This window comes from Sphaerodactylus townsendi, linkage group LG14 (assembly GCF_021028975.2).
Source record: "Sphaerodactylus townsendi isolate TG3544 linkage group LG14, MPM_Stown_v2.3, whole genome shotgun sequence".
In the NCBI taxonomy this organism is placed as follows: domain Eukaryota; kingdom Metazoa; phylum Chordata; class Lepidosauria; order Squamata; family Sphaerodactylidae; genus Sphaerodactylus; species Sphaerodactylus townsendi.
In genome coordinates, this window is record NC_059438.1 from 31,352,754 (window position 1) to 31,378,383 (window position 25,630).

Consider the following 25,630-nt stretch of genomic DNA (forward strand, 5'->3'; position numbering starts at 1 on the left):
TTACCAATGGTGTGGGTTAACACCCTGTCTGTTGCCTTAGGGAGGGGCAAATACAGCATTTGCTTCTACCCACACAGACTGCAGTGCTGACTGGGCTCCCAGGGGTGCAAGCAAAACACATACTCATGAGCCAAACAAACAGCACTAGAAAAGCTCTGGCAAGCAGAAATGACTGCTCCTAAGGAACTTCAGTCCTTTCTAAGTCTGTGATTTCTGTAAGCAACATCTTGGAAAGACCAGCCTATAAGAACAACCCTGCTTAGCGGCAGAATCTGTGCAATGCTGCTACTGCAGCGCCATCCCTGTCAGCTACATCATCTGCCCATTTCTTCAGTTTTCTTTTGACCATCACAGAATAGATATGTCATTATTTTCTAAATTTATTCTTGGCATGGCAAGGTTGTTGGGGATGTGGAACTGTAGAGTACAGCTTGATCTCATCAGAAGCTAAGTTGGGTCGGTTCTTGGAAGGGAGACCTCCAAAGAACACCGCAGAAGAAGGCAGTGGCAAACTACCTCTACTTCTCACTTGCCTTGAGAACCCTACCAGGGGTCGCTATAGTTGTGACTCAGTGGCACTTTACAAACACAAATAATAAGGTTGTAAATGAAAATGACCTACTATTGCTCATATCTTCAAATATGTAAGGGCTAAAAGATGGCTTTTAGGAAAAGACCAGAATGTGGGTTGTTGCACTCAGGTGTGCGCTGGGTAATGCAGAAAACACCTGCATGAGGATTCACATTTTCTATATGCCTACAGCTCTCGATCCAGATGTGGGTAAAAGGTGTCCTTCTGCATGTGTGTCTCCCCTGGATCAGAACATCTATATTCCATATGTTCTCCAGAACTGTGACATACAAGCCTTTTTCAGATGTATTGTCGAAGGCTTTCATGGCCAGAATCACTACGGTGTTGTGAGTTTTCCGGGTTGTATGGCCGTGTTCCAGTAATGTTTTCTCCTGACATTTCGCCTGCATCTGTAGCTGGCATGCAGGCGAAACATCAGGAGAAAATACTACTGGAACACGGCCATACAACCCGGAAAACTCACAACATCCTCTCTCCATCATACTGGGAATACTCTGGAGCATGTGCGGAGAATCCTGCATACAGATAATTGTGTAGGTTCCATGCAGTCCTGCCAATGAGTAGACCTGAATTCAAATCTCCCCAGTAAGACAAAACTCACTGCCTCTCAGTCGCACAAGCCTTATAGCGTTACAGTGAGGATAAAACAAGGGAAGGGCAGGATAAAAATCTGATAGTTGAAATTAGTATGAGCTAGAAGCAGTAGCGTACCGCCCATTGGGCAAAGTGGGCAGTTGTCCAAGGTGCAGAAATTTTTAGTCATGTGAGGCGCCTGATTTCCAAGCACCGCCCACTCTGGCTAAGCTACAGTGGCCCACAAGCCACCAGAAGCAGAGCAGGAGGACGGGGGAGCTCCGTCTCTGGTGAACTTGGGCTGCTGGGGCCTTCCGGGAAGGGGGTGTGCCACAGCTGGGCTGCTCCGCTCATGGGGGGGGCATAAAACTCAGGTTTTGCCCAGGGCTCCACTTTGCCTAGGTACGCCACTGGCTAGAAGTTATTTCATGCTCTTTCCATTAGCAAATAAATTACAAGATATGAAAATTAAAACATATTACAAAGTAAACCATAATATTTATGCTGAGCAGGCTGTTCAAAATGCTTCCAAGTACCAATAGGAGAGAAAATGCCTCTCATGGCCAGAATACATAAAAAATAGAGAATCTCCCCACAGCCCGGTTTCAAGATTCATGACCATCTGCATTTCTTTTTTTCCTGTGCCAAGATCTTTTATTGCACAAGGTAAATCACGCATTTAAATTGTCTGGGTTACAAAGAGACTGAAGTAACACCATGAATACTAACAATTCATAACTGTTTATTGTTGCAGGTTAAACCTTATTAACAATCTAATTTTGCTTTCAAAGTTTGTTTGCATCTAGACAGCTGTGGCAATGTGGTCTGCAGAGGACATTTCCAAAATACCGTAACGGAAGTTGGCGCAACACAGATTCTCACCTTCGCTATGTTGTCAAATTGGTGTCTAGTCCAGTAACCAAAGTATAAGCTAGAATTTAGGCTTCACACCTAGTTGCTGAGTTTAAGGGATCAAGTATCTCCCTTTCCCTGTTACAGTGGAAATAAGAAAGAAAATATGCTGGCTAGCATTAAACAACTCATTGTCAGTAAAACTGACATTCCACAAAGACACATGATTTTTGCCGATTTTCTGTCTAGATCTGTTGAGACACTCTAGTACAGTGATGGCGAACCTTTTCGAGATTGAGTGCCCAAATTGCAACCCAAAACCCACTTATTTATTGCAAAGTGCCAACACGGCAATTTAATACTGAGGTTTTAGTTTAGAAAAAACGGTTGGCTCCGAGGCGTGCGTTACTCAGGAGTAAGCTTGGTGGTAGTCAGTGGCTTTGCTTTGAAGCAACCGTGCAACTCTTCCAATGGGTGAATCACGACCCTAGGAGGGTTTACTCAGAAGCAAGCCCCATTGACAGCAACCAAGCTTACTCCCAGGTAAAGGATCGTGCTTTAGTTCTTCACATGAAAATCAGTGGGGTTTAACAGCGCTTAACAGGGTTACCTACACTGCTTCCCCAAAACTAGGTCTTAGGTTTAATGCTAACAATCAATCCCAACATTGAGCCAACCCTAGATGTGTGGGGGGGGCACTCTGCAGCGTGCCCACGGAGAGGGGCTCTAGAGTGCACCGCTTCTGGCACCAGTGCCATGGAGTTGCATCCACCACTTCCCCACCCCCCCCCCCCCCCCCCCCCCCCCCCCCCCCCCCCCCCACCCCCACTCCCCCCCCCCGCCCCCCCCTCCCCCCCCCCCCCCCCCCCCCCCCCCCTCCCCCCCCTCCCCCCTCCCCCCCCCCCCACCTCCCCCCCCCCCCCCTCGCCCCACCCCCCCCCCCACCCCCCACCCCCCCCACCCCCCCCCCCCCCCCCCCCCCCCCACCCCCACCCCCCCCCCCCCCCCCCCCCCCCCCCCAACCCCCCCCCCCCCCCAGCTCCCCCCCCCCCCAGCCCCCCCTCCCCCTCACCCTCCACCCCCATCCCTCCACCCCCCCACCCGCCCCCCCCCCCCCCCACCCACCCCCCCCCCCCCCCCCCCCCCCCCCCCCCCACCCCCCCCCCCGCCCCCCCCCCCCCCAATGCTGGCAGGGGCTGATGGGAATTGTAGTCCATACCATCTGGAGTGCCAAAGGTTCGCCACCACAGATCTAGATGAACAGGCTTGGATGTGTGTGTTTTTACCATCAAGTCACAGCTGTCCCCAATCCAAGTAATGACCTTGATTAGCTTCCAACATCTGACAAGATCAGGCTACACCATGCCACCTTCCTTCCCATTTGTTGCACAAGATTTCAAATATCAGAAGCGTACCTGATATTTGATGGCTTTGATCCAGCAGCAATCAAAAGTTTTGGTACCAGAATCAATATGCAATGAATTTACCAGTCAGTCAAAACATTTATTGCTTATGGACATCCGGCTTGGTACTGAAACTAACTGCACATCCTCTGCGATAGTTGAGGAACCCAGCAGGGGGTTCCTAGGGTTGGGGGCTACCCCAGACCTGACTTGTCAGCTCCAGATAAAGGAGAGTGACTCAAGATTACTCATTGAGCTCCAGGAAGGTAAGTCCTCGAGGAGATGGCGCCTATTATTTATTTATAATTTTATTCTATTTGTGCTCTATTTGTCCGTTTACTTTGTTGTTCACCGCCCAGAGCCCCTTGGGCAGGGGTAGGGAACCTGCGGCTCTCCAGATGTTCAGGAACTACAATTCCCATCAGCCTCTGTCAGCATGGCCAATTGGCCATGCTGGTAGGGGCTGATGGGAATTGTAGTTCCTTCCCACCCCCCCCCCCCTCCCCCCCCCCCCCCCCCCCCCCCCCCCCCCCCCACTTCCCCCCCCCGCCCCCCCCCACTCTCCCCTGCCCACCCCCCCCCCCCCCCACAATTGGCCATGCTGGCAGAGGCTGATGGGAATTGTAGTCCATACCATCTGGAGTGCCAAAGGTTCGCCACCACTGATCTAGATTAATTAACTCCTGAGTTTAGGAACCACGTCCCTCAACACACACCTGGCCCTGGATGTTGTTTTCAAGCTGATAAATCATTGCTTTCTGCCCCATCTGCTCTTCTACTTAAGAAGAAGAAGAGTTTTGGATTTATACCCCACCTTTCTGTCCTGTAAGAAGACTCAAGGTGACTTACAAGCTCCTTTCCCTCTTCCCACAACAGACACCTTGTGAGGTTGGTGGGGCTGAGAGAGTTCCGAGGAACTGTGCCTAGCCCAAGGTCACCCAGTAGGAATGCAGGAGTGCGGAAACGCATTTGGTTCACCAGATAAGCCTCTGCCACTCAGGTGGAGGAGTGAGGAATCAAACCCGGTTCTCCAGGTTAGAATCCACCTGCTCTTAACCGCTACACCACGCTGGCCCTCTGAGGAAGATTTTTTAAATGGTCAATGTAGTCATCTGTAGAAAGTGTATCCGTATCAGTACGCTATATAACTAGGGTGGGAAGGGGTGGACAATAAAACATACAATGTCTCGCCTAAGGTCACAGCCGATATTCCTGGGAGTAGGATCAGCAGTTTCCCAAGACTTTAACCAAGGCAGTTTTCTTGCTGAAGGTAAGGCCTGAAGGTAGGACCTAGCCCACAACTGTGAATTAAGTGCTGCATGAATTGGTGTGTAGCGTGTATACACATGAGCAAAGACAGGGAAGGGAAGTTGGGTACTTTGGGGCAGAGGGCTGGCTACAAATATGTCTGTGTGTGGGATGTCGAGAAGGCACTTGGTATGCAATGAAAGAAAACACTGGATTGTGATTGCAGACACACATTTTTTTAAAAAACACACGCATCTTTTTATATTAAAAAAAAATTTATTGAGATGATGTAATTACAAGCATTTAAAAATTATTTGCAACTCACTGGCCCTGAGAAAGGCATTCTGGTTTGCTTTGTTACATTCATTCAATTCAATCCCTTAACCCCACACCTCAAAGAAGAAAGAAAGCCGTCATGATCATCAACTAGAATTTACTCAGGAAAATAAAAGGATTAACATTTTTTTTAAAAAAATCATTGCGTTTGTAATTTGCATATGACTGCAGCCATTTGATGAGAAACAATCAAGGACTGTGGTGTGTGTGTGTGCGTTAGGGTTGCCTGTAACACTAAGTGCTTATGGGCGATTCCAAGGTGTGTTCTTATGGTCAGAATGTAGATCTGTAGTTTTTAAGAGCAGGTTTCCTGTTAGTTCTGGAGCTCCTGTTCTGGCTTTCATGTGTGTGGGGGGGTGGGGGGGTGGGGGGGAAGAGTTATTTTAGGACAACACAAACCAACATCCTGGGGATGCTCTAACAAGTTGCTTAGGCTAATTCCGCACGGGCCAAAAACAGCGGTGTGAAAATGGTGTAAAAAGGTTTATACTGTTTTCACACCGTTTTCACACGGCTGTTTTTGGCCCATGCGGAATCAGCCTTAGTTTATCTTGCTCTAAAGGAAAAGCCTTTCTCCAAGAGATCTGATCATCTGCTATATCAGAGCCTTCTTTCGTGGAGAGATATTACAATTTGCATTGACCAAATGAGCATTCAGTGCAATTGAACGTAGAGGGTTCTCGTTGTTACATCTGCTGTGACTGTCACTGTACTTGGAAATGTATGGTGGCTTCTCTGATGCTCACCCTCCACCTTCCATCTGGCCAGTCTGCCTGGTGAGGTTGCTCTCCGAAGGCCGGCCTCCTCCATTAGAAGATTTCTCCTCATTTGGTTCTCCTAACTTTCTCATTATAGCATGAAAATAATACCCAGCCCTTTCGGAAGTGCCCTTTCGTGGTGCGTGAAATGTGATCTTAGTAAAAGACGACTTTGCATGAACTTCGACCAGGAAGAGAACAATTCATGTGTGAATGGCCGCAAATAGCCTGTGTGTTGAGGATGTAACTATTCTATGTGATCACCTCCCAGTTTATCAAATGTATTTATTAAATCATTCAGACCCCCACTTTTCCTCGTGGTTCCAGGTTCCTGTGAAGGCTCAGGAAGTTTCAGTAGTTCAGAATATCTTTGGGGAGCAATATAATTGTTATTATATGAGCAGAATCTTTGTTGTGACTTCCTAGGTTATATGGGATTTGACTTCAGTTTCTACGTACCTGTAACTATAGCTCACCAGCTGTTTGCTTTAGTTTCCTATACTAATATGAATGTTGTTATCGCAATCTATTAAAACAGATTCACTTTTCGGACTTGTGCGAATTAACTGAGCTTGGGCATCCAATCAGGCCTGGCTGAGTATCCTGGATTTCTTAGGCTTGGGAGGCAGTTACAGGATAGTAGTGGGGGCTTCTCAGAAGTCACTCCTTTTCCGTTTAAACAGGAGGCTGACCGATTGAATTCTTCTGGCTTTTAGGAGGATGTCCACACATTTGTAGTCTGCAATACCTCTAGGGAGATAATCACCTCTGAATGTCTCTCGCCTTGAAATCCCTTTGTAGTCGTCATAAGTCAAGTGTGACGTGATGAGCACTTTCCAGCACCTCCATAAATACATCAGTTTATCCACAAACCTGTTGGTCAGGACAGCAGAGATGGTGCTTTGACTAAGCTTCATGAGACCTCTCTCCTAGGGTCAGGAGGAATAAACCAATTCTCTTACATATAACCCTCTCACAAGCCAAGCTAGCCAAGATGCGGAAGTTTCAGATTTGAATGAACTGGAATTTACCCATTACCTCTAGGGCTGAGTCACCTGCAGGTTTCCCTCAGCTATCTGAATTACCTCAAAGTTTCACCTAAGTAGGCACCTAACACTTCAGTTACATAACAGATGACTACGTGGAAATGTCTGCCAATCTAAAATTTCCTGCATGCATCAGATTTCAGAAATGAGGAATCGCTGGCAGTGGGTGATGGCCCCTTCCCTTGAAAAATGCTGGTTTGGTTCTTTGCAGAAAAGGTCAGATGCACCATTATTGCTGTGTCACATCTATTAACAGAACGCAGTGAACATTTCATTCGGTGGCTTTTGATAAATGAGATATAATTCCAGCCGTTCTAGTGTTTTTCACATTCAGGAAATGAACTGGAGTTCTTGCTGTCTTCGGACGTTACAAGAAATGAACAGATGCTGCCGAAAGTGGTGACTATGTGTCTAGTTTGTAACACCTACTAGAACTTCCTCATGTCCTCACATCCGGACATCTTAAAGAACAAGATTTGAATCCAGTAGCACCTTAAAGGTCTACAAGATTCCCAGGGAATAAGCTTTTGAGATTCAAAGCTCCCTCCTTTAGATACCCTTTGAATCCACCTTTTGTTGGGTTTTGACTCTTGAAACTTTGTACGCTAGAAATCTTGCTGCTCTGTAAGGTTCAATGGAACTCAAATCTTATTCTTCTACTACAGACAAACATGGCTACTCATCTGAAACTATTCTGGAAAATATTTTTTCTATCACACCAGCCAATGATTTGAGGAAGAAGAAATGAGCCTCACACAGAAGTAAAACATCACGCACGAACATTCTATGAGGCAGACACACGGCTTCCATTTTGGGCAGTAGACACGTGTTTATCGTAACAGTTTAATGAAAGGAACCAAGAACTCAGGTTTCATTCCTGAATATGATAACTACCCTATTTTGTTATAAGGTTAATGTCATTCTTTGAGATCATTTTTTCCCTAGTTCGCATGATCACAGAAATTATTTCTAGACAGAGCCATGACTACTTGTTCGATATGTTCCATTCATCCACCCAAAGGTATCTGGTATCATGACCATGCATGTGTGCTATTCGACCCTAGAGGAACATACCTCCAATTTCAGTGGAGATAATCCACCTATTAGAAAAAGGCCTTTCCTTATAGAGCCAAGATCAACTGACAACGGAGCATCCAAAACTGATCTCATCCCAATGGCTGCAAAACCAAACTGGAATCTCCAGAAACAAAACCATTTCAACGTTAACAGGGCAAGAACGCAGTTCTGTTGTTATGGATCAAGAAATAGGTCAAGAGGCCAGATAACTGTGATGATGTACTTTGGGAGGGGAGAGGGACCACGAAAAAGATCAGCCCGACAATTGGACTGGTGGCTTTCCCAACACCTGTGATTTTGCTGACAGTCTCTCAAAGATGTGGAGATCCCTTCTAGGGATGCTTCTGGAAGGCTAAGGGGTCTTTTCTTCTCCTTTTGTGAGCAAGCACTTAACTCATAAAGCAGTTGGAACAGAGACTAGCCCCCTCTTGCCACTGCAAATATTCCAAACTTGATGGCTCAACAGTTGGGCCAAAAGTCCATCCTACCAACATGGAGTTAATTTATCCCTTCCTTCAATTAGAAAAGACTGGCCAAAAGCTTGGAAGGGGTCTTTTTATCCCTGTGGTACTCAGGTGTGTGGATACGGCCCATGAGTGTTTGGGATCCGTTGACGCTTCCAGGCTTCAAGGCTCGCTCAAGATACCACAATCAGATGTCTGAGACCTAAAGCAAGAAGTTCTCATGCCCTGAACAGAAGACTGCAGCCTAAGCTACTTTTGGGGCAAGGAAAGTGGAGATACTTTCTGACGCCTGCTGTGATATTTGTCATTGTTCCTATATTGGGATAATGTGAGACTAGTGCAGAAGACACTTGCACTACATTTCCAGAGGGAAGCCTTTGGAATAAGCAAAACACCAACATTTTGCCCTACAAAAGTCACTTTAACAAGGCAAAATGGCATGTTAAATAGAAAAGAAAAGCCCAAACCAACCAACCATAAAACCCCTAACCCAGAGTAGGGGAGACTCTAAAGGACCAATGAAGCAGTGCTCTGTGTTTCTTGCTCTTTCCCCCAAATCTTTGGGGCCAACACTGTCCTTGCCTGGTTTTGCTAAGGTGCTTGGGGGGTCCTACACAGTCACCATGGTCAAGGCAAAGTCCTGGGGTTTCACTTCCTGTCCCAAACGTGCCTCCACGCCGACTGTGCTCCACAGACCAAACTGAAGCAGGGGAGTTGGATCCTTCAGCAATCCTCTTCCTGGTATATTTGCTCATCCAGTTCCTGAGATTCAAGATGTTCCAAGCGATCAGTGCGGCCACTCATGATCTCATCTGGGGTTTTCATGAACCTGCAAAACAACAGCAAAAATGCAATATACATACACAGTGGCACCTCGGTTTTCGTTGATAATTCGTCCGAATAGAATCAACGAAAACCGAAACGGACGAGAACCGAGGCGAACTTTTCCATAGGAATCAATGTAAATCCAATTAGTTCGTCCTGACACTCTAAAAAACATGCAACGTTAAAGCTAATGCTAACACACAATCACAAAACGCGTTGCATCCACCGCTTTTTATGTGCTTAAAAGGTGCATAAACAATAAAGTGCATATGTACAAATCAAACCAAGTGCAACAATGCTATACAGCAGTGATGGCGAACCTTTTCGAGTGCCCAAATTGCAACCCAAAACCCACTTATTTATCGCAAAGTGCCAACATGGCAATTTAACCTGAATACTAAGGATTTAGTTTAGAAAAAAAAGTTGGCTCCAAGGCGCAAGTTACTCAAGAATAAGCTTGGTGAAGCAACCGTGCAACACTTCGAATGAGTGAATCACGACCCTAGGAGGGTTTACTCAGAAGCAAGCCCCATTGCCAGCAACTGGGATTACTCCCGGGTAAAGGATCGTGCCCATGCCAGCCTAGATGTGTGTGTGTGGGAGGGTGATTTTGCACCCCCACATGATGAACTCTGTGTGCGTGCATGCCCACAGAGAGGGCTCTGAGTGCCACCTCTGGCACCCGTGCCATAGGTTCACCACCACTGCTATACAGCAAGGCTCTATACACTCAACAGCTTCCGAGACACAGTTCCCAGCTGCAACAAGTCTCAGCTGAAAAGTATCCGTGTTCATATGCAGTGTTACCAGTTCGTTATCTGTATTGACAATGATAGCATTGTTGCACTTGGTTTGATTTGTATATATGCACTTTATTGTTTATGCACCTTTTAAGCACATAGCAAGCGGTGGATGCAACACGTTTTGTGATTGTGTATTAGCATTAACTCTAAAAAACATGCCATACACTCTTTGGGACCAGAGATAAATGTGCACTCCAACAAACCTTTGTTGTGAAGGTTGCGCCAAAAATGTTAAGAATTCCAAAAGTCAAAATTGTATACGAAAAGTCAGCTTTGGGCTTTCTTTCCTTGCATGTGCCTGGTCTCCGGAGTAGCATCCTCTGGAGTGAAATGGAGCTGTACAGCTCAGAAATCTTATGCAACCAAGTGACAGGACAGGTGCCTTGATTGTGGGTGTAATCGCCAGGAAGTTCAACCACACTGGAAACCCCAAACTAGTTTAGATTGGGTTTTTCCAGAATAAATTTAAACCTAAAGTATGTTAGTTAGAGCCACTAAGCTCCCAAGGCAGGAAACCCTTTCTAAATCAGTGGTTTGATAAGAGATGCAGCAGGCAAAAGAGAGGATACATCCCAAAAATCAGTCGAGGAAGAGAAGGAGGAGAAAATAACAGAGAAGACGACAGGGTTCTGTGGTTAGAAGGTCTTCCATCGCCTTGTCCCAAGCAAAACTGCTTCTCTCAGTTGACAGCCGTGGTTGTCAGATCTGGACCAGGAGAACCTGAATTTGAGGCCTCACTGGTGACCTTGGGCTAGTCACACCCTCTCAGCCACACACACAAGGTTGGTTTTGGGGATAAGATGGAAGTGCGAAGAACGATGTATTCCACTCTGAGAAATTATCAGGGAAGAGGGTGGAGGAGCAAAAAAGCGATGAAAGGGGGTGTGTGTGACAAATTTAATGAAACCTGTGAGGTAATTTGGAATCTCTAAATAATTATATTCTTAATAGAAGTAGTAGTAGCTCCAGTTTCCTGTGTAAGGGGCAGCAGTAAGAGGCTGGAAGAATTGGTTTCAAAGCTGGGAATGAGAAACAGAATGTGAACTGACTGTGGTTGATTCCTGTTAAGTGATATTTTTACTGCAATAACTACCTCAGTTGCCTCTTTCTTATCTGAAGTTTGTAAGACTGGATCTGGTGAACCAGATGTACTCCTACATTCCTCCTGGGTGACCTTGGGCTAATCACAGTTCTTTGGAGCTCTCTCAGCCCCACCTACCTCACAGGGTGTTTGTTAGGGAGGGAGGGAAAAGGAGGGAGGTAAAGGAGATTGTAAGCCCCTTTGAGTCTCCTTACAGGAGAGAAAGGGGGGATATAAATCCAACTCTTCTTCTTCTTGGTCATATTTCACTGGGAATTAAGCTCCACTGAATAGGCCTGACTAGGATTCTGAGTAGACCTGGTTAGGACCAGTCGCGTAGTTCCTGAACAAGATTACCCAGAATGCATCTTGGGTGCATTATCTGCGAGGGACTGTGAAGTGTCTCAGAATTCACATAAAAATGTCCTGTGCTATATTATCCCACCAGTGAAAAGATCCAATCTCTCCCCCCATTAACTTCATCGAAGGCTGCCAGGCTCCAGTTCTTCTTCACGCTTTCTTGAAATTGGTTGAATTTCACTATTTGAGGGCGGCCAGACACCAATAATCCTTCATATTTATAAATTAAGAATCACTGTAGCAAGTCATAAAGAGGGCTCTGCCATTCTTCAGCAAGGGTCCTCTAGCATTTAACTCAGGACCTCTACAAAGGAAGCAACTATCTGATAGATGACCAAAGAGATTGCCAAGGAAACTGGCCTATTTAGAAAACTGGTTCCGTTTTGTATGGGTTTTTAAAAACACGCTACTTTGGTTTCTGATTGAAATCTTTAAAAAATGCTTCCATCAGCGGTTCAGCCACCAGTTTTGAAAGCTCGCGTTTATTTCATGCGTATATAAAGGTTACCAACCCAATTGCTCTGGCCCACCAAACGCCTGAAGCCTCTCTGTACAGTCCCACTCTGGGACATGGACAATATATACCCCAAACATTCCCTTCTCACTGGACACAGTGTGTAACAGACTTCTCTCTGCGATACACCTCTGAAGCTGCCAGCCACAGATGCAGGTGAAACGTTAGGAACAAGATCCACCAGACCATGGCCACACAGCCTGGAAAGCCCACCAGAACCAGTTGAATCTGGCCGTGAAAGCCTTCGACAATAAACTGATTTTGGGTTTGGTAGCTAACAAAGTAAGACTTGGGCATGGTTAGCCATGCTCTGATAACATCCAGGCCCTTTAAACAACAAGAGAAGAAATCCTGAGGCCTGAGAGGCTGGAAAATGGAAACAGAATTATTTGCTGTTGGGAAAGGACAAAAGAGTTTCCCGTGATGCAGCCCGGTTTTGTGGTTTAGTGAACAAATACAGGAGAACAGGTGGACAGGAGACCCTTAATTCCTACAGAGGGATGTTAAAATAAGTGTTAATTTATATTTTAACTTGCTAATCTCTTCGTTTATAAATAATTTGGAATTTGGCTTTTTATGAATTATTGTTTTACTGGTTGTTAACCATAAATAAACAAACTGCAAACTGAGAAGGGGAACTGAAACATGAACTCGACTCCTTCCATTGGCCAGTGTGAAGTAGCTGTGACCTTTTGGGGAAAGGTATTGTTCCTCTCTCTCAGTGCCACCTTGCAATTGCAGGTGAGTAGGTATTTCATGCAGGTAACCACCTCAGCAGCAAACTGTCTGGCTGAACGGCCACGACTAGGGGATCTTGATATTGACCCAACCCTCTCAGATTCCGGAAGGTTCACATTTCAGCCAGGTTCTCTTCACAACTATTGGGCGAGCCATTCCATTTCATAACTTCCTCCAAACCTTTCCCTAAGTAAATTTAGAAAAAAAGAAAAAAAACCCAAAGAACAAGGAAGAACAAGGAGGAAGTCTTACCTGAACAAAAGCCTCTGTCCTGGTTCCTTTCTGATAATATTTAGTTTATAATAGTGGCGCAGGGCTCGAGACATTTTCTCATACGTCATATTTGTTCTGTTCTGTTCATTTCAAAGCAAAAAGGAAAGAAGAAAGAATTGAAAAATAACAATAAAAATAAAATGATACAAAGGACATATTCACTTTTTCCCCTTGGGCCCTTCTTCCTTCCCCACCAGTATCTTGAAAGGCACCTCACCAAAAACTCTTTTTCCTTAAAATAGTTTTTATTATTTTTCAAATTGGACATAAGAAGGAAAGACAAAAGATATCAAACAATAACAAAAGCAAAACAAAACAAAAAAATAGAAAGTTATACATACAATAAACAATTACACATACATAGACACGGTCTACTACTACAATTACTAACAAATAACCTACATGATCCCCTAAGTGGCGATACTTCTAATTCAAAGCAGTTACTTCACTTATAACACTTTCTTAATTTTCCATAGTTTAACTTGTTTTAAAATTAACTAATCTGTAATATATGTTACTTCACATACATTGTATTTTAAACTATAAAGGTTCTTTTACATTACATTTATTCTCTGTGACTATCTATCTGTAACCTGTCCAGTGAATAACATTGTCCTAGTAACCAACTGTGAATTTGATCATTTCAGTTTTTAACATAACTGCTAAATCATAATTATATAGGACTTCCCCTAACAAGCAACGAAGCCTAGAATAATAATTTCATGATTCAAGGTGTACATCTATTCTTGTCGTGTAACTTTTTTGTTAGTTTAACTTATTGTTATGTAAGTTCAAATACGATTTCATATTATGTTATTTTTCAATTGTTTTAGTATCGGAACTCTTGTCCAGAAATAAAATAAATTTGTCCGATGTCTTTCAGAATTCAGATCCAAAGACTCTTTGAAGGGATGTCACGGCGAAGAGGGAGCAAGCTTGTTTTCTGCTGCCTCAGAGACTAGGACACGGAGTGATGGATTCAAGGTGAAGGAAAAGAGATTCCACCTAAACATTAGGAAGAACTTCCTGACCACCAGGGCTGTCCGACAGTGGAATTCACTGCCTCTGAGAGTGGTGGAGCCTCCTTCTTTGGAGGTTTTTAAACAGAGGCTGGATGAGCATATGTCGGGAGTGCTTTGATTGTGTGTTCCTGCATTGCAGAGGGTTGGACTTGATGGCCCTTGGGGTCTCTTCCAACTCTATGATTCTTTGAAATTATCAGGAAAGGGATTCAAAATAAAATGGCCAACACCGCAATGTTTCTGCATTGGTTGTGGTGGGTTTTCTGGGCTGTGTGGCCGTGGTCTGGTAGATATTGTTCCTAATGTTTCGCCTGCATCTGTGGCTGGCAACTTCAGAGGTGTATCACAGAGGGAAGTCTGTTACACATACACATAAGTGTGTTACACACAGTGTGTGTTACACACTTTTCTCTGTGATACACACAGCCACAACAACCAGTTGAATCTGGCCATGAAAGCCTTCGACAATACATTGTTTTCTGCATAGTTTGTATGCTCTCAGGAGTTTTTTATGTCTCCAAACTAGTCCTGCAAAACACTACTGCATTTGGCCAGTCCTGACTTCTTACAGACCATTCCATCGCCATTACTCTGAGAGGGTGAGAGTATTAGGTCATCAAAATGGCTACGGTTATCCATATTATGCGAGGAGGGCTAGTACCTGGAGGAACTCCAAGAGAAAGGAGACTGTTCTTTGTATAAGAAGGTCTTCCCTGAACATGCTTCTCTCTCTTTGCTTCACACAGCTGGCAAACACTGTAACTCAGTTAACACTTGAAAGCACCAAGGCGAGGTTGTTCTTTACCTTGTGGTTCCCCCAGAGCCGGGCCAGCCCATTAGGATCCACTATCCGAAATATCTTGGATTCCCTGTCCTCCCATCGGATGAAGTTTTCGTACCGGCTGTCGGACAGGAGCTGGTAGACATAATCCCAAAGGAGCCTGCAGTCTGCAAAGAGAAGCACAAAAACACTCTTGACCCGGAGCAGTTGGGCAGTTTGTTAGGATTCAGTCGCCCCAAGGGAACGATACCAACAATTTTGGGTTGCACTCGACATCCACAAGAATGATTTGGTGGGATCAGATTAAGATCCATCGAGCCCAACAACCTGTTTCCAACGATTTCCAGATGCCCCAGGGAACATAGGTGTCATGAGGGGGGCCCAGGGGGCTCGAGCTCCTGGCACAACTTGAGGGAATCACATAGAGAGGGACATGTCCAGCCACCCCAACTTCCATTCCCCTGTTCAGGAGAGAGGAGATGGAGTGTTTGCTTTGCCTGCCACCACCTCCTCCTGTGCCTCCTCGCCAGCCGCTGCCTCCCACCTCCTGAGGTTGCACCATTGAGGCTGCCAGCTGCTCACATGCCAGTGCTGCTGCCAGCCACCTGCCTCCACTCAGTCTCCTTTGGGGCAGGTGGAGCAGCTTCACGTGGCAGCCGGGGAGAAGCCAGAGATTCCGTCTCCATGGAGAAAGAAGCTGGAGGCGCATTTGCACTGCCTGCACCGCCTCCTCCCCCTGTGCCTCCCCCCACCCCGCTTCCTCAAGATGCCCACTGAGCAGAGGCACGCCTCCCCTGCTCAGCCTGGGAGGTGAGTGGGCATGTCTTCCTCTGGGGCTTCCTTCTCCATGGAGGAGACCTCCCAGGGATTCCCCTATCTTCAAGGCTAAGGGGGGCCAAGTCAGAGGGGAGAGAGGCTAGGGACTCCCCACCTCCAGAAGCAGGAAGGGTGTTTTGCAAGAGTTCCTTCCTTCCTTCCTTCCTTCCTTCCTTCCTTCCTTCCTTCCTTCCTTCCTTCCTTCCTTCCTTCCTTCCTTCCTTCCTTCCTTCCTTCCTTCCTCCTTCCTTCCTTCCTTCCTTCCTTCCTTCCTTCCTTCCTTCCTTCCTTCCTTCCTTCCTTCCTTCCTTCCTTCCTTCCTTCCTTCCTTCCTTCCTTCCTTCCTGTAAACACAGCTAGGTTGCCTCAGCACCCCCCCCCCCGTGCCCCGCACCCAGACTCCACTGCCCCACTGGGGAGGCTGTGCTGGGGCAGTGGAATCTGGGGGCGGGGCACATTCAGTGCTTGGCCTGGGTGCCATTTTCTCGTAGCTACAACCCTCTCTGGGACGCCCACAAAAAAGCATCAGGTGTCCCCTACTGAATGTCCCCAAGGTTTAGTACTCAGAAGATTTGAACACATGAAGTGGCTTCATATGAAGTCAGACTATCAATCTATCAGGGTATTATTTTCTGCTCTCAGAGGCCACAGTTCTCCAGCGTCTCAAGGGGAGGTCTCTTACATCACCTGCCAGCTGATCCCTTTACCTGCAGTTCCTGGGGATTGAACCTGAAACGTTTCGAATGCCAAGAAGATGCTCCACCACTGAGACATAGAACTATATTCCCTCCAGACCATTATGGCTACGAGCCGTTGAGATCCGCTTTGTATTTTCATGCACGACAGGTGTATTATAGAGGAATTCACCAAAAGGTCAAGAACTCATTTTGTTTATAAATCACCTGACCTTAATGTTGCTAAGTTGATTCTTTTGGGGTCGTCCAAACACAAAATACTGTTAAGCAGTGGATATATATTTTGTTACAGCTTTGTAAAAGGCACAACCAGAAGGCTAAAGGTTCCAATATGCATAAATATATTTGGAAATAAACGGTCTTTGCAATTCATCTATTAATGGATCTCACTTTTGCAGCCAGTGCACAAAAGAGTAAATGAATGGCTGTTGGGAAAAGCCTCTGGTACTGTGTAATAACGGACAAGCTCAAACAGGTTTCCCACAGTGATTCTTCAAAACAAGAGTGTTACAACAGTGTCCTTGCTGCCATCCATAAAACACTGCAGGGCGTGAAGGAATGGACTTGTGAGCCCCTGTTCTGTCAAGTCCCTGGCAGGTTGGAAAGATCTGTGGCTGTCACACGTCTCCACCCAACATCTCTATCACATCCCTTACTCCAAGTAAAGAGCTAAAGGTAAAGTTTCCCCTTCAGTCGTGTTCGACCCTGGGTTACCACTGCAAGCAGTGGTTTCATAGGCAAGCCGTTTTTGTGGGGTAGTTTGCCATTGCTTTCCCCGGCTATACTCTACCCCCTAGCTGTGTGCTAGGTACTCATTTAATGACCAAGGAATGGATGGATGGTTGAGTTGACCATGAGCCAACTGCCAGGATATCTGACCCACAAGGGGATCGAACTCCTGACCGTGTGAGTGGCAGTGCAAGCACTTAACCACTCCTGTGGTAACCAGCACCGCGAGTTAATGTCTAAAGCATCTCCTGCTGATAGATTTGCACATTAGTGCGCTTTCACTCCATTGCTGTTTTAAGACTTTGCCTTTTTATTGCATCTCCCACTAACTACTGTGGGGAGAAAATCATGCACTCACATACTTCAGGGATGAAGCATCTACTACCACCCCCTCCCCTTATTTCTCTTGGGTAAACTTGAACAAACTTAGACATGGTGCAGTGGAAAGCACACAGGCACGGTCTCTAGGCACCGATACTGAGCAAAGACTAAGAGAAGTTGCTGTAAACGCATCCTCTTTCCCTGTTCTAGACATACCCTACCACAGGTGTCAAACTCACAGCCCTCCAGATGTTGTGGACTACAGTTTCCATCATCCCCTGCCAGCATGATGCTGGCAGGGGATGATGGGAACTGTAGTCCATACCATCTGGAGGGCTGTGAGTTTGACACCTATGCATGATAGTTAAATTAGATCTTGAAGTCACAGCATTTCGAAATGATCCATTCCTTTGGAGCACAGGTCCCCAACATGGTGGTTGAGTTGCCATGGCACCCACCAACACCTTTTCTGGCTCCTGCCAAGTGCTTTTAGGAAGCGGGTAAAGGCAGGTAGGGCTTTTGCCCAGCAAGGATTCAGATTGGCTGTTGGAGATATGATTGGCTGCACAATTTTTTAAAATGTTGCTCTGGCAGCAGCCGCGGCCAAAGCACAAGGATCTTCACTATATGACTGAAGTTCAGTTGCGGCCCCGCCCCCTGCAGCAGCCATTTTGTTATGCCCAGCACATCATGTCAGAATCCCAAAGTGGCCCACAAAAAGGTTGGACTCCTGCCTTAGGAGTCTTTATTTGGAGTTGTCTGCTTGTCGTTCAGAAGGTTATGGCAACAGTCACCATCAAGGAAGAACTCAGGTGTAAAATTACAGAAGAGGAGTTTGGATTTATGTACCACCTTTCTCTCCCGCAAGGAGACTCAAGGTGGCTTACAAACTCCTTACTTTCCTCTCCCCACAATTTGTGAAGTAGGTGGGGCTGAGAGGGTTCTGAGAGAACTGTGACTAGCCCAAGGTCACCCAGCAGGCTTCATGTGGAGGAGAAGGGCAGCAAATCCAGTTCGCCAGATCAGAGTCCACCGCTGCTCACGTGGAGAGTGAGGAATCAAACCTGTCTTGATTAGAATTCACTGCTCTTAACCACGACACCAAGCGGGAAAATGTCCAAAATGGGGTCCCTTTCTCCCTGGGGTCTTGAGTTTAAATAACCTCTGTTCTTCTTCCTCTCCCGTTGGGATGACTTTCCTGTCCTTTCCTGCGCCGAAGGAAGAGTTCACTTCCTGTCACTTTAGTTTTCCCAGCTTTGTGTTTCTAGATGTGACACTTAGTTGGTCTTCTAGCTGGGGTCCATCTGCATTTCTATAGGACTGGCTTCCTCTTGTGACTCACTTCCCTCTCCTGCATTTCCTCTGTACCTGTTTCAAACTATGTACCCGTTTCCTCTGTGTACCTGTTTCAAACTGCAGGACACGTTTCCTCTCTGGCCCTGAATTTACAGCAGACCAAAATTAATATAACCTTGCTATGTATTATGATGGGAAAGGCATTTCACCACACTGTCAAAGATATCGTGACGAATCACATATCAAAGATAGCGTGACGAAGCAGCAACATTTAGAATCCATTGCCATGAAGATCTATACATTTCTGGCCAGACTTGATGGCAAACCAAAATCTGTGGCTGCCATAACGACAACTGAGTTATGAGGTGGTGTCGTATCGCTAATGGGGTCTAGAGTTGGTGTGGTATAGCCATCAGAGGGTTGGTCTAGTCCAGGGGTCTGCAACCTGCAGCTCTCCAGATGGCCCTGCTGGCAGGGGCTGATGGGAATTGTAGTCCATGAACATCTGGAGAGCCGCAGGTTGCAGACCCCTGGACTAGGCCTTGAGGAACCCAGGTTCGAATCCCCAGTTGCCTTGAAACTTCCTGGGTGACCATGGGTCTCTCTCTCTCTCAAGCTATCCTACTTTACAAGGCTGTTGGAAGGATAAAACAATGAAGAAGCAGAGTTTGGATTTATATTCCCCCTTTCTCTCCTGTAGGAGACTCAAAGGGGCTTACAATCTCCTTGCCCTTCCCCCCTCACAACAAACACCCTGTGAGGTAGGTGGGGCTGAGAGAGCTCCATAGATCTGTGACTAGCCCAAGGTCACCCAGCTGGCATGTGTGGGAGTGCGCAGGCTAATCTGAATTCCCCAGATAAACCTCCACAGCTCAAGCGGCAGAGTGGGGAATCAAACCTGGTTCCTCCAGATTAGAATGCACCTGCTTTCTAGCAGTGGCATAGGAGGTTAAGAGCTCGTGTATCTAATCTGGAGGAACCGGGTTTGATTCTCCGCTCTGCCACCTGAGCTGTGGAGATTTATCTGGGGAATTCAGATTAGCCTGTACACTCCCACACACGCCAGCTAGGTGACCTTCGGCTAGTCACAGTTCTTCTGAGCTCTCTCAGGCCCACCTACCTCATAGAGTGTTTGTTGTGAGGGGGGAACGGCAAGGAGATTGTAAGCTCCTTTGAGTCTCCTACAGGAGAGAAAGCGGGGATATAAATCCAAACTCTTCTTCTTCTCTTAACCACTACGCCACACGAGTGCTGACCTGATCTCCTTGGAGAATGGGCAGGATAAAAAGACATCAAACAAACGAGTAATGAACATGAGACCCTATTTCTTCCTCAGGTCAGGGGGATTATGGGAGATCGTCCCTACAAGTTCAGTGCCTCCAAGACATGAAGCATCACCCCAGGAAAGGTCCTTCTCATCTCTCTACACTTGCCAGAGCAATAAGGGACACTCGCCATGACAAAAAAGTTTCTGGCACTTCCGGCAGTGTCATGCTTTGGCGTGATCTGAATACAGGGCTTGATCGAACACTGTAACAGAAGGGGAAATGAAATACCTTTGAACCTTACATCTGTTCCCTTCATGGCGCAGTGCTACACACCAGAGAGAGAAAGACAGGCTATAAATTCAGGAGTCCTGAGCCATGTGGAAGGAAACCGTGCTCGGATGCTTACCCGTTTCGGCACTCCTCCAGTTTTGGGGAGGAACCACACAATCGGGCAGACAATTAGGGTGAGATCTTGTGGTTGCCTCATCGCTCTACAGTTAGAAATCTGCCTCAGGGATAGACTGGACCACGGGAGGGGGGCAGGGGCAGAAATGTGAAAACCTCAGTTTCACTCAGCCAGGTATCTGTTTATAACACTAACTGCAAGTAGGTTTGCTGGAATGTACCGGTGTGAATGTGTGCCTCTGAACATATGCAAAATGTTCTTTAATCACTCGTGAATAACCACCAGCAAGACACGGTGGGCACCTCCCCCAGAATCTGGGATGTGGGCTAAAGACCAAAAAGGTCCAGGTCGGGCAGGTATAAATTCCACCCAGAATTTTTCACAACATAAAAAGGAACCCTTCAAAGGGCTGTAGGGGCATCAAATCTATGCAGGCCCACCACTTCTCACGAAAGAAAAATAAGGTCTACAAGGAAATCTAAATAAATGTCAGCCAAGAAACACATCTTTTCTTAATGCTAAGGCTGCATATACTCTGCACATACACAGAGTGCTTTCCCATCACTACATAGCTACCAAACATATTCATCTGCCTAGTCTTAGGGAATAATTTCTAGGTTGGAGGGAGCAATTTGCAGGCAGATAACACTCCAGAATCTCCCCTTTTCTTACAGAAGGCGCTGCTTAATTGCCATCTTTCCTCCACACATACCAGTTTTCCCAATGCAGTTTTGAGTTTTAACCCAAATACTCTCGTGTCTCGTTAACGCCTCTTTAGAATATAGCTACTCTGCACTAATGAAGCCATCAAAAGACTCCCTGCGTATGATAATAAGCAACTCACGTCTCCCTGGATAGCAGAACGTTTGCCGGGCTGCAGATCTAGGGCTTCCCATATGGCCTCCACACATGTCTGCCCAGAGAAAACTACTGCAGTTATACACTGGAGATGAGAGCAATAACTGGCAGCAAAAGCAACATACTGTATTTAGTGCATTGCTGACTTCCAGGTTATCTTTCAGCCCTGTTATTTAACCACTGTTGTTCACTGTGACATCGCCAGGTCCCAACCTAGGGCTGATTCCGCATTGGCCAAAAACAGCAGTGTGAAAACAGTATAAACCCTTTTACACCATTTTAAACCCTTTTACACCATTTCCACACCATTTTCACACTGCTGTTTTTGGCCCATGTGGAATCAGCCTAGGTTAAATCTACGTAAATCTACGTAAGGACTCTCTGGGTTTGAAAGGATGGGGACATGGCAAACCTGGCCCTCCCCTGCCCATTTACACCCCCCCCCCCAAATATCACATAATTCCTTGGTATTCCAGAGGAAGAGTGCATTTCCTCAGCCTCCCAGCCAAGGAAAGAATACAGAAACTTACAATGCAACTGGGTTCCGTTGCAAGATACATGAAACTGGTCTTTTGTATAGCAGCAATCTCTCTATGTTAATTGCCTGCCCACATTGGTGAAGGCAAGTCTCGCAATTTAATTGCATGCCTATCCAAGCCTACATGCAACAGTATTATCCACTGTAGGCTGTCACTCTTGACCTGTGAACACAAAGATGTGTCTGCGTCTACATTCAAGGCCATTAATAGGCCGCTGTGCTTCAATATCGGCATAAAACTGTAGGGACTCCCTCCTCACTAGGCCCCTCCCGTACATTTAGAATAATGCACTTTCAATCCACTTTGCTTGTTACAGTGAAACCAAACAGAAGTCCTATGCAAACCCATCCCCGCTTCTGAGTCAGAACTCAGTTCAGCAGATGCATGGAGCGTGCATCAATAAGAGATGTATTTATACTGAAAGTTACAAGCAACAGAAGAGTGGGCGTGGAGAGATGTTACAAGGAGGCTAAAGGGAAACACACCCATTCTGAGTGGGTGAGGACCATTCCCAAGTGTAGAGCCAAGTAGGGTGAACATATATTGATGGTGTGCCATCAATATGCTGATGACACTCAGCTCGTTCTGTCGATGGAGGGGGGAGCGGTCACCGCCCCTGCAGCTCTACAGCATTGTTTGGAGGCGGTTGCTGGTTGGTTGAAGCAGAGCAGGTTAAAACTGAATCCAACGAAGACGGAGATCCTCTGGCTAGGCTGCGGGGGGGAGGCAGGGGTTTTTCAGCCGCCGGTGTGGGAGGGGGTCTCATTGGCACCGACCCCCTCAGTCCGCAGCCTGGGGGTCCACCTGGATTTGTCTCTTTCAATGGAGACCCAGGTGGCCTATGTAACCCGGGTTGCGTTTTTCCATCTCCGTCAGGCCCGGCGACTGGCCCCCTTCCTCTCCCAGGCGGACCTGGCCACTGTGATCCATGCAACGGTCACCTCCAAATTGGACTATTGCAACTCGCTCTACGCGGGCCTTCCCTTGTGGCTGATCCGGAAATTGAAATTGGTCCAGCATGCAGTGGCTCGTTTGCTCACGGGAGGTGCCATCAGAGATCACATCATGCCCGTGTTGCATCGCTTGCACTGGCTCCCAATTGAGTTCCGAATCGTCTTCAAGGTGCTGGTATTAACCTTTAAGGCCTTACGCGGTCTGGGACCCTAGTACCTATGAGACTGTCTGGCCCCATATGTCCCACGTCGGTCTCTGCGTTCAGCAGAGGCCAATTTGCTGGTGATCCCCGCCCCCTCCATGATGCGGCTGGCCTCCACTAGGGCCAGGGCTTTCACGGCCCTGGCTCCTGCCTGGTGGAATGCTCTCCCTCCAGCTGTCCGGGCCCTGTGGGACCTTAATGAATTCCGCAGGGCCTGTAAGACTGAGCTATTCCACCAGGCCTATGGGGAGGTCAGCTGCTGATATTCGTGCCCTCATGGATTGTTAACATCTATTAAGGCCCGCTGTTCTCCTCTTAGAGGGGTTTAGAAGTCGGACGCCATCTGTGTTTAAACTGGTTGTGATAATTTGAGCGCTGCTTTTTAACTTATTACCTTTTAACTTGTATGATTTTATTTATCCACTTGTTTGTTGTTAATGTTGTGAACCGCCCTGAGCCCGCCGGGGGAGGGCGGTATATAAGTGGAACAATAAATAAATAAATAAATAAAAAATATATGAGACCTAGTCAAGGAAGATGCAGAGGGAGCTGTGATAAGCGGAACTACTTAAGGGTGGGATATGCTTCAGTTCATCCTTTATCTGTACTGCTCATGAGGAGGAACCAGAGCTGACATGAGGTTTCAGAACCCCTGTGCCCCCCCCCCCCCCGCCCTCCCGTTAAAAGGATCTTGAGTAACAGGACAGGGAAAGTCCTTGGCAGAACACTGTGAGTCAGAGCAGACTGAACGACGGGAAATCCTTGGCCTATTTCAGCGTTCAGCAGCTATACTCTGTCTCGGGAAAATATATCAGTACGGTCAGTGGAGGTGCAGCACAAGAACACAGTCCCAAATGGATATGAGAATAATAATTCATTTTTACATGGTGTCTCTGCAAAACTATCATTTTGTGCATTACTGAACGTGGTACTTTGACACATTACATAAAAAAACTCTTGGCCATAAATACCCAAGTCGAAGACAGTACCCAAAATAATTAGATAAAACCAGAAAATCCATAAAATCAGCAATCAATAGATTACAGTGTCAAGACATTGTGGATTTTTATTTTTTTCCCTTGATATTAACGATGTTGTACCCCTGCCCTGAGTCTGCACAAGGAAAGGTGGTCTGTAATACAATTTTTTTTAAATTAAAAAAATAGTTATGCAGTCCTCTACCAACCCTGCAGAGGGAGCAAGGGAGGAGGGGCTGCTATCATTCTCCGTGGATCCTTCAACTTCTGCGGCTTCTGGAACTACAGCTGGTTCCTTATTATGCTCCTTACACTCGGTCTTTTGCTTCTTTACTGGCCACCTAGTTCCCCTGTGGGTGAATTAGCAGAGGTGCTCTCAGACAAAAATCACAAGTCTAATTATTGCTCAGTCTCTAATCTGCCCTTTCTAGGCAAACCGATGAAGAGACCAGAAGCAAACCAACTCTATGTCTTTGATAATTCATTGGCCCTGGTCCCTTTTCAGCCTCGTTTCAGGCTGGACTATGAGAGAGACAGCTTGTTGATGACCTCCACTGGAATGTAGACAAAGACCATGTTTCTTGGACCTATCTGCAGCCTTTGATCCAGTAGATCAAGCTATCCTACCAAAGTATTTGGAGGTAGATGTAAATACCAGAGGACGTGCTTTGGACTGGCTTAAATTGTTCCTCATGGACTGGACTCAATAAGTACTCATTGCACGTCTTCAGTATGAGGTTTGTCTTGTGGGGTTCCAGAAGGTAAAAACCTATCCCTCGTGTTATTCAACCTCTACATAAAACCTCTGGAGAAACCATTTGTAGCTTCGAAACTTGATGTCATCAAAATGCAGATTGTAAAAACAAACTGTTATCATACAAAGTGCAAACAAACCCAGTACACTGTAACCATTTCTGAATGTCCTGATAACAAACAAATCGCAAACAGTCCCAGCAAAGTATAACAATTTCTGAATGTCCTGATACTTTACTGGAATTTGTTATCAGGATATTCAGAAACTTTATTGGGATTGTTGGCACTACATATAATAACAATTCGATTTGACACAGTTAAGAAAATTTGGTCTTTTTCCCCTTTTCTTTCTGTGGCCTCTGGTACTCAGTGCCTTTTGAGGTTTCTAATAGACATCTCTCTTCTTTTTCACTCTTTATCAATGCCCAGGTTTCTGCCTATCCAAATCCCCTGGTGATGCGGTGGAGGTCTTCAGCTGCTACCTGACTGCTGTGGTCAAATGGATGAACGCAAATATGTTGAAGCAGCACCCGGACAAGACAGAAGCGATGCTGTTTCAGAAAGACGATATCTTGATGCACCCACTTGAATCTCAGTGAGAAAAGTGGACCATAAATAGTGTAAATAAACTCAGAAATTTGGTTTCCTGGGTCTTTTTCTTTATTGTTCTAACGTCTTGATTTCTAAATTGCACAAGAAAACCATGGAGAAGGACTCCAGCTCTTGAAACGTCTGATATTCTCTCAATCCTATAGACCACAGGCGTCAAACTCGTGGCCCTCCAGATGTTATGGACTACAGTTCCCATCATCCCCTGCCAGTATGACACCCCCTTTATTCTCCTGTGCTCCCTTTACTCTCCTGTGCTCGGGGTCCCTCTACCATCTAAGGGACCCACCCTTCTTTTCCCCCCTCTTTGGGAGGGTTTTAATAAGGGTTCTATTGCTGGACGCTGTTTTATTATATCGACCGCTGTGTTTTAATTTAATGGGTTTTTAGCTGTATGTGTTGTAAAGTTATGTTATGCACTGCCCAGAGGCCTCCAGGTATACAAAACCCAATAATTAATT

General features: G+C 46.2%; 1 protein-coding gene across 1 annotated transcript in view; it reads right to left on the reverse strand.

Moving 5' to 3' along the window:
- Positions 1–4,924: 4,924 nt before the first annotated feature.
- Positions 4,925–25,630, reverse strand: part of ETV6 (ETS variant transcription factor 6) — a 98,069-nt gene continuing 77,363 nt past the window's right edge. The window contains exons 5-7 of the mRNA XM_048515722.1: positions 14,771–14,913; positions 12,923–13,023; positions 4,925–9,178 (exon numbers count right to left, since the gene is read on the reverse strand). Of these exons, the coding sequence (XP_048371679.1) occupies positions 9,073–9,178; positions 12,923–13,023; positions 14,771–14,913 (350 nt within the window). The 3' untranslated portion in view covers positions 4,925–9,072. The remainder of the gene's footprint in view (positions 9,179–12,922; positions 13,024–14,770; positions 14,914–25,630) is intronic.